Below are 11578 nucleotides of genomic sequence, written 5' to 3'. Positions count from 1 at the left end.
TTCTAACATGACCAAATGAGCATTTAGTTTAGTGGTATAATTTCTTAACATAAAAAACAGTGTTTGTAACCGAGCAATAAAAGTCGATCATTTATTTATTTAAAACATCTTAAGATTTCATTCGTTCATTGAAAAATGTTTAGTGGCAAGGATCTGTCAATTGTGCAGGCAAGATTGTTGGGGGTTCGACAAGGGCTGTTAATTAACCGATAGTTCGTGAATTTAGTTCGTCAAAGATCAAACACCCAATCAGTAAGAACATGCTGTCAATATGTTTTTTCATCAACACATGTTATTTGTAATAGAAACGGAGAAAAATTATTTCACTGAGCAGTATAGAGTATCATGGGCCTTCTGCTTATTTCAATTTGGAGGCCCACAATCTGTATTCTGCTGCAGCCTCGAGTCAGATCTGGGGGTGAAATTTGCAGATGCAATAAAACCCATCTGAGCCTCAACGAAAACAAAAAATGAGCTTAGATTGCCATTATCAGCCCAGCCCCAGCTACTAGCCCCACAACGTTCAACATCCCAGCATATCAAGAAAATCTTTGCTTGCAATGGAAGAAGAATAGAATGCAAGCAAAACTCACCAAAACTCTGAAAAACCTCTCTCTCCTAATAAGTTAGACACTCATTTTCCATTCCTTTCATCCCAACAAAGCAATCTCCTACCCCCTCTTTAAATACACACTCCAATTCCTTACAGAAACCACCAGGAAATTCCTTACACTCCACTTCCAACAAATTAAGCTCACACAAGCTCTTCGACACGTACGTACAGGCATAGCCAAGATGGAGGCCAAATGGTGTTCTCTTGTGACAATGGCATTGTTAGTAATGTTAGTGGTAGTAGTAAATGGAGATGAATCATCTCAAGTAAAGACAGTAGTGAAGATAGTGAAGGGAAAGAAGGTTTGTGACAAGGGATGGGAATGCAAAGGCTTGTCTGCTTATTGCTGCAACCAAACCATTTCTGATTTTTTCCAGACCTACCAGTTCGAAAACTTGTTTTCGAAACGTAACACTCCTGTGGCTCATGCTTCGGGATTTTGGGATTACCATTCTTTTATTACTGCAGCTGCAGAATACCAGCCTCATGGATTTGGTACCAGCGGAGGGAAACTTACGGGGCAGAAGGAAGTTGCTGCTTTCCTTGGGCATGTTGGAAGCAAAACCTCATGTGAGTAAGAGAAAAATCAATACTATAAATGTTCACCTTTGAAATTGGGGTTGATCTATTATGATAATATATAATCATACATGTAGTTTTGATCGATGATGCTTGTTCTCTCATTATATATATATAAAATTGAAGGCTATTATCGGTGATGATTATTTCAGGTGGTTATGGAGTGGCCACTGGAGGACCATTGGCATGGGGTTTGTGCTACAACAAGGAAATGAGTCCCAGCAAGACATACTGCGATGATTACTACAAGTACACCTATCCTTGCACTCCCGGAGTTTCGTATCACGGCAGGGGTGCGCTGCCTCTTTACTGGTATACATCTTCTAATCTTTGATGATCTATCCATGCTCCCCATGCCACACCAATTTCTATATTTCCCTCCTCGAATTCACTTAATTGATAAATACAAACAGTAAGAAGGCATCAAAGCAATATTCGGAAATTCCAAAACTCATTCTCCATTAACCATCCTCCACGTGCAATATCACTTCCATGAAAACATTTAAAAGACTATATTTTCTTGTAGTATATTTAAAGTAAATTCTTTGGTAAGTAGTATTTTCTAAGAATAGTAGGTTCCACCTACCTACCTACCTACCTTGAAGCAGAAATTTTGTACAATCAATCTTTGAGTGTACAAAAGGTAATCTTCAGATTTTGGATAGCGTATGTCTACCATGACAGTGTTTAATTAACCTGGCGGTCTTCTCACAAGCTCAAGCATTCGTTTATTTTTGTATCTGCTGCTTCCATTTACAGGAACTACAACTATGGCAAAACTGGGGAAGCCCTGAAGACTGATCTGTTGAACCATCCAGAATACCTCGAAAACAATGCTACACTAGCTTTCCAGGCTGCTATTTGGAAGTGGATGACACCAGAAAAGAAGCATCTCCCTTCAGCACACGATGTATTTGTTGGCAAATGGAAACCTACCAAGAATGACACTTTGGCCAAGAGGGTACCTGGATTTGGCACCACCATGAATGTTCTGTATGGGGATCAAGTTTGCGGCAAAGGCGATGATGAGTCAATGAACAACATTGTCTCTCATTACCTATATTATCTCGACCTAATGGGTGTTGGCAGAGAGGAAGCCGGGTCTCATGACGTGCTTAGCTGTGCTGAGCAGCTTCCTTTCAACCAAGCCTCTGCCTCTGCATCATCTTCTTGAACTTCGTTGAAGTAGTCTGTCCATTGTTGAACTGTTCTTCTACATATGAAGGGAAGACTTTAATAAGGAACAAACAGACGTGGTTCCGAGGATGTAAGCAAATACTGAGAGAAAGAAAGAATTTATTCAACTTCTGATTTTTATGTAAAAAATCTATAATACCATGGACAACTATGTAGAGAGTGTATATTGGGTCACTTCTGTGTAATGTTTTTTGGATTCATCACCTATATTATGTTTTTGAATTGCATTCATCAACTGTGGTTTTGGTTATCAATGGACTTTGGCTCTTGGATTTTTTTTTATGGCAGGTAATTGGGTTGATATTCTCAATATTTTGATTGGTTTTAGCGCTGTCCTTGATTTGGAATTTCTATAGGTTTTTTAAATACACAAATGAACCGCAACTTGATTATCGGTAGGTTTTACATCTGATAGGCATCGTTGTCATGCTTTCCTGTGTTATTTTAAATTAATCAATAACAGTTAATTTTACTGGAGAATATAGAGCCATTCTACTCTCTAAATTAATCATAATTTTTGTTTATTTATTTTATTTTTTAAAATTAATTTTTAATATCAGCACATTAAAAAATATAAAAATAAAAATAAATTAATTAATTTGAAATAAAAAATAAAAAAATTTCAATTTTTCTTAAAGGAAAAAATAAATGGACTCGTAGTCGTTGGGCGTGTCCCCGCATGGATTCGCTACTGGAGTTGGGTGGACTGATGCCATTGCTGCAGAGCTTTGGGCCGTTGAGAGAGAATTGGACTTGGCCTGGCTTTTAGGATGTAGAGCAGTATTGTTGGAAATTGATTTTAAGCATGTGATTGGCAGATACAAGTGATTTTAGACTGAAAAAACAAAGTTTTTTTTAAACTGTTTTTAATATCAACTCATTAAAATTATTAAAAATTAAATATCTAAAAAATTATGTCAATACATTTTGAAAAATATTAATAGAACTTAAACCTCTTAGCCAAAGTACTGTATAATAGGCGTAAATAATTATGGATTATAATAGTGGATTTACGTTTTTGCTCTTTAAAAAGACAATTGAATTGACATATAAGGGTATATTTTTATTTTTACATGGTCCATTTATTATTCTAGAAATTGCTACGGGGTAATTTTATATTTAGATGCATATAAAAAAGTTGGTTGCGCGTGTGTGACAAACATTAGCCAATTTGTCGCCTTCAGACAACATGTGTAACTGACTTTGGTGATGGAAAGATTTGTTCCATAGTGTGATTTAATGCGTCTCAGTGTTCTCTTCCTATCTGGACAGCGCATGTACGGTGATTTTGTTTGATTTGACATCGGTTTGATTTTATCATTTGCCCTTCATTTCTCTCTCTTCCAACTTAATTTGCATGCTGCCCATGAAAAAAATATGGCAACCCTTTAATTTATTTTCCCTTCATGTTTAGTCTATATTCTTTGAATTGTAATTGTTTTATTTGAAAAAATCACTTCAAATCGGAAAAACTTTTAAATTGTATCCCCTTTAAGTTTCCCATCCCTTAAATTTAGTCATCATTCTTATTATTTTTATTTTTATTATTTTGTTTTTGATGATTTATAAATTTTATTTATTTTTTTGTGATTTTATTCTTCAAGTTAGCTAAGTCACGTTAAAGTAATTCTCACATGAATTAATTTGAAACATGAATCAAACAAGAAATCAGGTCAACAGATTTCTAGTTTGACTTGTTGGGCTAAATTTAGTAACAATACCATAAAATTCCTTATAATCTAAATATTTTTTTTAGAACCTGCAACTTATTTCTACCAGTAAACTAGTAACTGTCAAGAGTTTTTGATATTTGAGTGGCAAATGTCGTGGCTGATAAAGATTAGAAAATGAAGGTTGTGTAGTAAATTGAACTTGAAAAGGTGTTCGATGAGTTTGCTATTTTTCATGTTGGCGAAACATGTGGAGAGATGCTAAGGACTTGCCTAAGTTATCGCTAGAAAGCAAAGCTAAGGAAATACCAGCTTAATTACACTCGAGAAGAAAGTCAACAAATCAAGTCTGGGCCGTTTAGAGTAAAAAAAAAACAATTTTTCTCTGGTTTTGCCCTTTTGGTGCTGGAAATGTTCATTCGATAGTCTTCAGTGCGGATAATCGGATATCATGATTCTATGACACTGCATTTTGGCAGTTGGCAATTACATGAAGACAGCGTCCCTTGTTAGGTTGTTGGTGGAGATTTGATGTGAAAACGTTGCTGGTTCTCAAATGTTGAGCCTTTTCCATTTAATCATGTTTTCAGTGCACCCAAACTTGTTGATTTTTAGTAATTAAATTTTAACAGGCCTTAATTTTGTCACAACTGTGCGAGTCCTGCATTTGCCCCTGTTGTCCTCTTGTGTTTTCTGCTAAGATTACGTAATCTCATCCTTTGTTGCCCTGCTTGATTACATTTTTCTTCGTTTCACATGAGCATTCAAAGTAAAACCTGTTTATGCCCTTCCCTTGTCTGAACCGTGTGACAACCTGTTCAGTATAGATTACCAGGCAATAAAGCTATGCCTTGGAACGTGTGGAGGACAGCATACCAACCTAAACCATTCAACTCTGTAATTTTTAACCCTTGATGATTCCCACATGCTTTCTATAAATGAACTTTCCTGTAGGAGCAATTTTCCAGTGAATGCAGTCACTCTCTGCACAAGGATTGAACTTTGAATTCTGATTATCATACTCCTTTTTACAGAAAAACTTTCTTTTATTTTCTCTGAAATGTATTACAATAATGAGCACTTCTATAGCTCGTTGTTTATGTCGCACCTGTGCCTAATGTGTCTTGCATACTTCAAATTTGAAAATCATTATCATGCTGATGGTGTTTGTTTCTGTATACTATGCGCTGGATCTCTAAATAACAGAGAATGTCTGATACTATTTAATTTTCATCCTGTGCTGGATTTAATTTTATGTTGTCTTCGAGCTTGTTGGCAGCTGAATAGTATCTTCCTGGTCTACCCTGGCAGGTGGCTGTAATTGCACCTAATGCCCCTGCTTTATACGAAACATATTTTGGAGTTCCAATGGCAGGAGCTGCTGTAAACTGCGTTAATATACGTTTAAATGCTGAAACTGTTGTTTTCCTTCTGGGTCATTCAAAATCTTAAGTTGTAATGGTGGACCAAGAGTTGTAATTGAAAATCTGGGCAGGACATGAAAATAATTTGAAACCTCCATTATTGGCTGTCATAGGTGATAAAAGCTGTGATCCAAAGTCTCTAACGTTTGCTTTAGGCAGAGGAGCCATAGAATATACGAATTTCCTCGAAAGTGGTGACCCCAGAGGACGAGTGGCAGAGCATTGCTTTGGGTTATACTTCTGGTACAACAGCCAGCCCCAAAGGAGTGTTACTGAACCACCGTGGAGCATATCTCATGTCCTTGAGTAATCCTATTATTTGGAGGACGAATGAAGGGGCTGTATATCTGTGGACTCTACCGATGTTCCATTGCAATGGTTGGTGTTTTACTTGGACACTTGCTGCCATTTGCGGGACAAGTATATGCCCTTGACAGGTAATTTTGTGCTCTTTGTAACCCTGTTTTTCTTTGCTTGAGTACATGAAGGGAGATTTTCTGAGGTTGTTGTACAACCACTTGCACATGCGTGCTGATCTTGACTTAAAAATAGCTAATTTCATTTACTTGGATGGCCTATTGTGTGTAGTCAAGCGTTTATACATAGATAAACCCAAAGTGTTGGTTTTGTCGATTCTCTTTAGAAGGTCTGGTTCTGTAGTTAAATTCAGCAATGATTTAACAGTGAGTTGAGAGCTATATTTGGAAAAGAAGTCAGCTTGCAGGTCTTGGATGATATGAGGTCCTGATTTTTCCAGTGCACCTTTGTAAATTAGACTTGTTTACAGGATTCTCCTGCAGTATTCTGCCCTGAACAGTGCCTTCGTAGATTAGACTTATTTTACAAATTCCTCGCGCAGTATTTTATACTGATTAGTGCCGTTGTAGAATTGACTTATTTGCAGAATTCTTGTGCAACCTGCACTGAACAATCGTTATGGATAATTACAAAATGATCACTTGTTTTCTACAGGTAACAGCGAAGGCAATCTTTTCAGCCATAGCAAATGCTGGTGTCAGTCACTTCCGTGCTGCACCTGTGATACTTATACCATAATCAATGCTTCCAAGGAGGAGACTACCCTTCCTCTGCCCCGTTTGGTGCATGTAATGACAGCTGGCGCTGCCCCTCCCCCTTCTGTACCCTTCGCCATGTCAGAAAAAGATCATGAAACCCGTCCCCGCAGATGGAAAAACCAAGGGAGAAATTGTGATGAGAGGCAATTTAGTGATGAAGGGCTCTACTTAAAGAACCCAAAAGCCACCAAGGAAGCTTTTGCAGATGGATGGTTTCATTCCAGGGATCTTGGTGCAAAGAACCCCGATGGATATGTAGAAATTAAGGACAGATCAAAGGACATCATCATCTATGGAGGTGAGAACATAAGTAGCTTGGAGGTGGAAAATGTATTGTATCGGTGGTGCCTCGGCCAGATGAGAGCTGGGGCGAGTCACCTTGCGCAGATGCCTGCTTACCGGGTTTCAAAATCTCGTGTTTGGACCCCTGCCAAAAACAGCGACAGGGAAGATTCGGAAGCATCTCCTCAGGGCCAAGGCAAAAGAGATGGGACGTATCAAGGCGAGCAAGTTATAGCTGGTGACAAGGCTTTTCTGGCTGTTGAACAATTCGTGCTATAGTACTAAAGCTTGGACTTGAAAAGTCTACTGGAAATAAATTCTTCTATGGCCTCTCCCCTTGGTTAAATGGACACACCCATCTTTGAGAGGCTTGAGCCTTTAATGATTTATGACTATTTTTACAATATAAGATTTAAATCGAGGATCCCAGGGGCCTGGGGGATTCAAGTCCGCAAACTTGCATATAGAACAGATGGAATGCTTCCACTTCAAAGAATTTTTCCAAAGCAGAAGTGATGTTATATTTTTTATGCTTGTGGACTCTGTTTCTGTCCATCGACCATGTGGAGCCTTTATGTTCCAATCGACATGAAATTTTTTCAATCCATACGTGGCCCAGAAGAGTAATGTTATTCAAGTCAAGGGAAATATCCATTCCAAGTAGCATTGGCATAACGAAGGTGGAGTACTCAATTCAATTCAAATAACCATAACAACAATTCAAAAACCCTTAACAACCATGGAAGTCCACAGTTGGCAGTTGATCTGATTTGATAGAAGAAGTCGATATTAATTGAGAAATCCTTTCCTTCGGGAAGTGAATAGGTGTTCCTCTGCCCAAAATGCGATGCAGGTCGAAGGCCCATAAAGGCTAAGATGATGTGATGTGGATAGATTAAGGCCCAGAATGCGACGAGTGCTCTCGAGGTCTTAACGTTCTTCAATCTACGCAGGAGGGCGGGCAATCCATCAATATTCCATGTCATGAAGGTCCACTAGGTAAGTCGAGTCACAGATAGTGCCATAAATAGTTTGGATTAAGACAGGGGCATAGATAGAAGTTTACGTGTAAACTTGTTTAAGGAACATGAATTTGTGAAGACAAGTAAACAGAACAGATAAGGCGAGGAGAGCTACGAATTGGTTGGCTGGAGAGGTTGCAATAAGTATAACAACGTCAGTGATGGTATTTGTCAGGCAAGGGATAAGAATGTTATATCCAATCAACATCTCCATCCATGCAAAACTGTTCCAAGTCTCTAAAGCAGCCTTATCATCCAGAGATGTTGGTCTCATATCCTCTATTATTATTTTTTTCCTTCTCTTTCTGTGTTTGCCAGATAGATCATTCGTTCATTCTCATCCCCTCCAAGTTGCAAGTGGACGTGGGTCCGTATTATGGATGATCCAGTTAGGCCGATCCGGTGCGCCGGCCCCATCTCCAGCCAAGCACCTCCTCTTTGTCTTATTTTTGCATATTGATTGAAGTTTCTGTTGTAAAGCTAAGAATCTGTGAAAGTCTTATCTTAGATATGACAAACGGTTGAATCCCAATACATAAGGAAATTTACATCCTTTTAGCAGTAGAACAATTTCCTAAGCTCTTATTTAATTATCATATAAATCATATATTAGAACCTTACTTAATAGCTTAAACTATTGAGTTGAGATGATTCTTTAACATGATATTAGTGCTTTGTTGATCAAGTGGTCATGAGTTCGAATCTTACCATCTCTATTTATTTGATAAAAATTAAACACAAGATAATATATATGGATCTGTGCAAGTTTCAAGTCCTTTAACTTCATTATTATTATTATCTTTATTTTAAAGTGATTAATTTAATACGTATATATAGATTTGCACTAAATACAAATGCTATCTATAAAAAAAATTAAAAAATGGTAAATCTCTATATTACAACCCACTTAAATTTAGTAAAATTCGAATAGAGATCTTTATCTAGAGGTTTACTTCCAAAATAATCAGGTCTCATAGAAAAAAACCCCACTATTCTATTTAGAAAATAATATAAAATTAAATATCACTATAGCTTTACCTAATAAAGCTTGACTGGCTAAAATTTAATTATTTAATTTAATAGGTTGAATTCAAAGATCACATCATGAATCTTCTCATTTCATGACATGATAAGGTCCTGCTTTTCATTGAATTGGATTTAATTGTTAATGTGTAAGAGCATCGCCTAAGAGGCTAGGGCACCCCTAATACTAAAAAGAATAAAAATTAGTAGTATAATTACTTGCATATATATATATATATATATATGATATATATAGAAAAACTAAGAAACGTAGAAATGAAAGACATATACTGGCATGGAAAATCAGGAGACGTTGGCAGGTAATTTGCCGTACTTCAAATAATGGAGTGCGGTATTCAAGTAAGAACACGGAGATCATACAAAAAAACAAGAATAAAAAAGGGTAAGGCCGTGGAGAACCCTTGGAAGCATGCTAACATCGACTCCATAATATCGTTTAAGTTCAAACATCAAGATCAACAAAAACGAAAACCAAGATAAAACGAAAGAAGAAAAAAGCTCACAAATAGAAGTCCCAGAAGCCCACTCGAAAGTGTGATAAATATTACGCGTTGATGGGTTTAGCACTCAATATATAGACAGACAAATTAAGTGATGGTGGCACAGCTAGCTAGCTGGGTGCATTTCTTAGGCAAATCCCTCAAGGTCTGTCTAAGAGTTTGTTACTCAACTCTCCAAAACCTAGTTTTGTGTAAAGGATAATATTTGATGTAACATGACGGGCGGGCATTCATTCTACATACCAGATTTTTTGCTCTTTTTTTGTTGTTTTTTCCTTCAAAATTTTAATGTTTTATTTTCTTTTGTTGCACGCCAGGGGAATGTTTGAATTAATTACTGATCAAACTACAAGCTCAATAGAAAGAGAAGCTTGGTTCAAATCTTAGTGTTGTTCGTGTCAAAGACGTCGAAGGACGACCTTCTCTAAATGGGGTGTCAAGACTCATACTTGAAGTAGTTGAAAAAGAGGGGCCATTAAAATACATAATTTCTTACCTTTGGAATTTGGGTTTGCTCGAAGTCCTCCTGATTTAACTTCTATCTATCCATGATACATTGCCCCCTCCATTTTGCTATGTATACACAGACTTTCTGCACTCCTCTTTTTGTTTAATAATTGCATGTGCAATCCAGATATTAGTTTAAAAAGCTAGCTGGAAGCAAGCGGATATATGATCTCTCTCTATTCTCTTTTTCTCAAATAATCGGGCCAATCCACAGCGGTTTTTGGCTAAAAAGTCGTGTCGAGACATGTTTTCTCCATGTAAAAATTAAGCTTATTTCTTCCTTTGCTCCTCATAGTGTCAAGTGAATTTAACATTTCATAGAGGCGTGGCATATTTAATATCCAAACAACACCCAGGCAAACCTTAACAATGCATCTAATTAATTAATCTCTCTAAATATAGTTCATTGTACGAGGATAGATTCCATAATCAATTTTTAGTTGGACAACATAGCGTCAGTATAGAGACACGACTAAACTCGTGGAATCTAATCGCCACCCGTTATTGTCCTGTGCGGAAGCCAATCTTGAAGCCCGAAATAAAAATTCCAATTCAAAGACAGAACTATTTAGTATTTAGCTTCCTGCATGTCTTACTCCCCATAAAAGTTTTTTTTTTTAAAAGTAATCCATATATTAATTAGGTGTTTACGTAGCTGATAATGAGATATTGAATATATTGATGAATCCACCAATTATTCGAGCTATGGTTATGGCGTAACATCAGAAATTGCAGTTAGTTATAGGATGTCGTCATTACAATTATTAGGAGGGATACCTTTATTTGGTGCTCTATTTAATTCTCTCTTATCCTATAATCTGGTGGTTGAACCATGCCAAATTTAAAGGAATAATTAACTTAATAATGGATTATAGAGCTTAATTCAATTGGGATATGATTAGCTAACTAATTATTCTCTATGCACATGCTTCTGGTCCAGGAAATCACAAAATGCAAGGAAAAATAATAAAAACAGTATATTTTAGTCCCTATAGAATCAACAATATTTATTTGGATCCTTATAGTTTTAAGATTTTCAATACTAATGATATATTTTTCAAAAGTTTCAACATGTTCCCTTAATTACCATGTGGTTAACTAAAAGAATTCTAGTTTTTTTCTAGCATATTATTATTATTATTATTTACATCTCCCCACAAAAAAAAGATCATATATATGCACGATATCGTTCCACAAAAATCCTATAAAAATTAAAAAAAATCTCAACATAAAATGAATAGTAATAAAGGGGTCTTGACATTAGCCATTTAAAATGAAGGGACACATATTGGAACTCTTTGGAAATTCGATGGCTGAAATTAAAATTTTTAACTTGCAAAGCTCAAGTAGAGCATTGCAGCATCCATGAGAGATATTGTATCGGATCATATCCGCCGTATATCCACGTATAAACTTCCATATCCATATAATATTATGTTATCCAATAAACAATGCATGAAGACAAAAGAAGCTTATAAATAGTCCCAGAATATTAAAATAATAATAATAATAATAAAGAAACTTAAGAGTTCTGTTTCAAACGGTAGCTAGCCAAGACGTACGAAATTGCTATTCATATATCCAAATTCTTTCGATTTATATCTGAAAAACATAAACCTGAATTCCTTATGATAAAAAATAAATAAAATAAAATATAGACACTC

At 36.3% G+C, this 11578-nt stretch overlaps 1 protein-coding gene and 1 pseudogene across 1 annotated transcript; both read left to right on the top strand.

The window, feature by feature from the left end:
• Window positions 1–665: 665 nt before the first annotated feature.
• Window positions 666–2671, top strand: LOC7482264 (chitinase-like protein 2). Its single transcript, XM_002315986.4, has 3 exons — window positions 666–1183; window positions 1345–1504; window positions 1952–2671. Exons 1-3 carry the CDS (start codon window positions 796–798, stop codon window positions 2364–2366), a joined length of 963 nt encoding a protein of 320 aa, XP_002316022.3. The 5' UTR covers window positions 666–795; the 3' UTR covers window positions 2367–2671.
• Window positions 2672–4905: 2234 nt separating this feature from the next.
• On the top strand, window positions 4906–7076 carry LOC18102604 (acetate/butyrate--CoA ligase AAE7, peroxisomal-like; annotated as a pseudogene).
• The last annotated feature ends 4502 nt before the right edge of the window (window positions 7077–11578 follow it).

This window comes from Populus trichocarpa, chromosome 10, assembly GCF_000002775.5.
Source record: "Populus trichocarpa isolate Nisqually-1 chromosome 10, P.trichocarpa_v4.1, whole genome shotgun sequence".
Classification (NCBI taxonomy): Eukaryota; Viridiplantae; Streptophyta; class Magnoliopsida; order Malpighiales; family Salicaceae; genus Populus; species Populus trichocarpa.
This window is presented reverse-complemented; position numbering and strand designations above follow the sequence as displayed.

Coding starts and splice junctions, on each gene's coding strand:
- LOC7482264 (XM_002315986.4), top strand. CDS start 796: ATGGAGGCCAAATGGTGTTCTCTTGTGACAATGGCATTGTTAGTAATG. Junction 1,184..1,344: donor TGTTGGAAGCAAAACCTCAT/GTGAGTAAGAGA, acceptor TGATTATTTCAG/GTGGTTATGGAGTGGCCACT. Junction 1,505..1,951: donor GGTGCGCTGCCTCTTTACTG/GTATACATCTTC, acceptor TTCCATTTACAG/GAACTACAACTATGGCAAAA.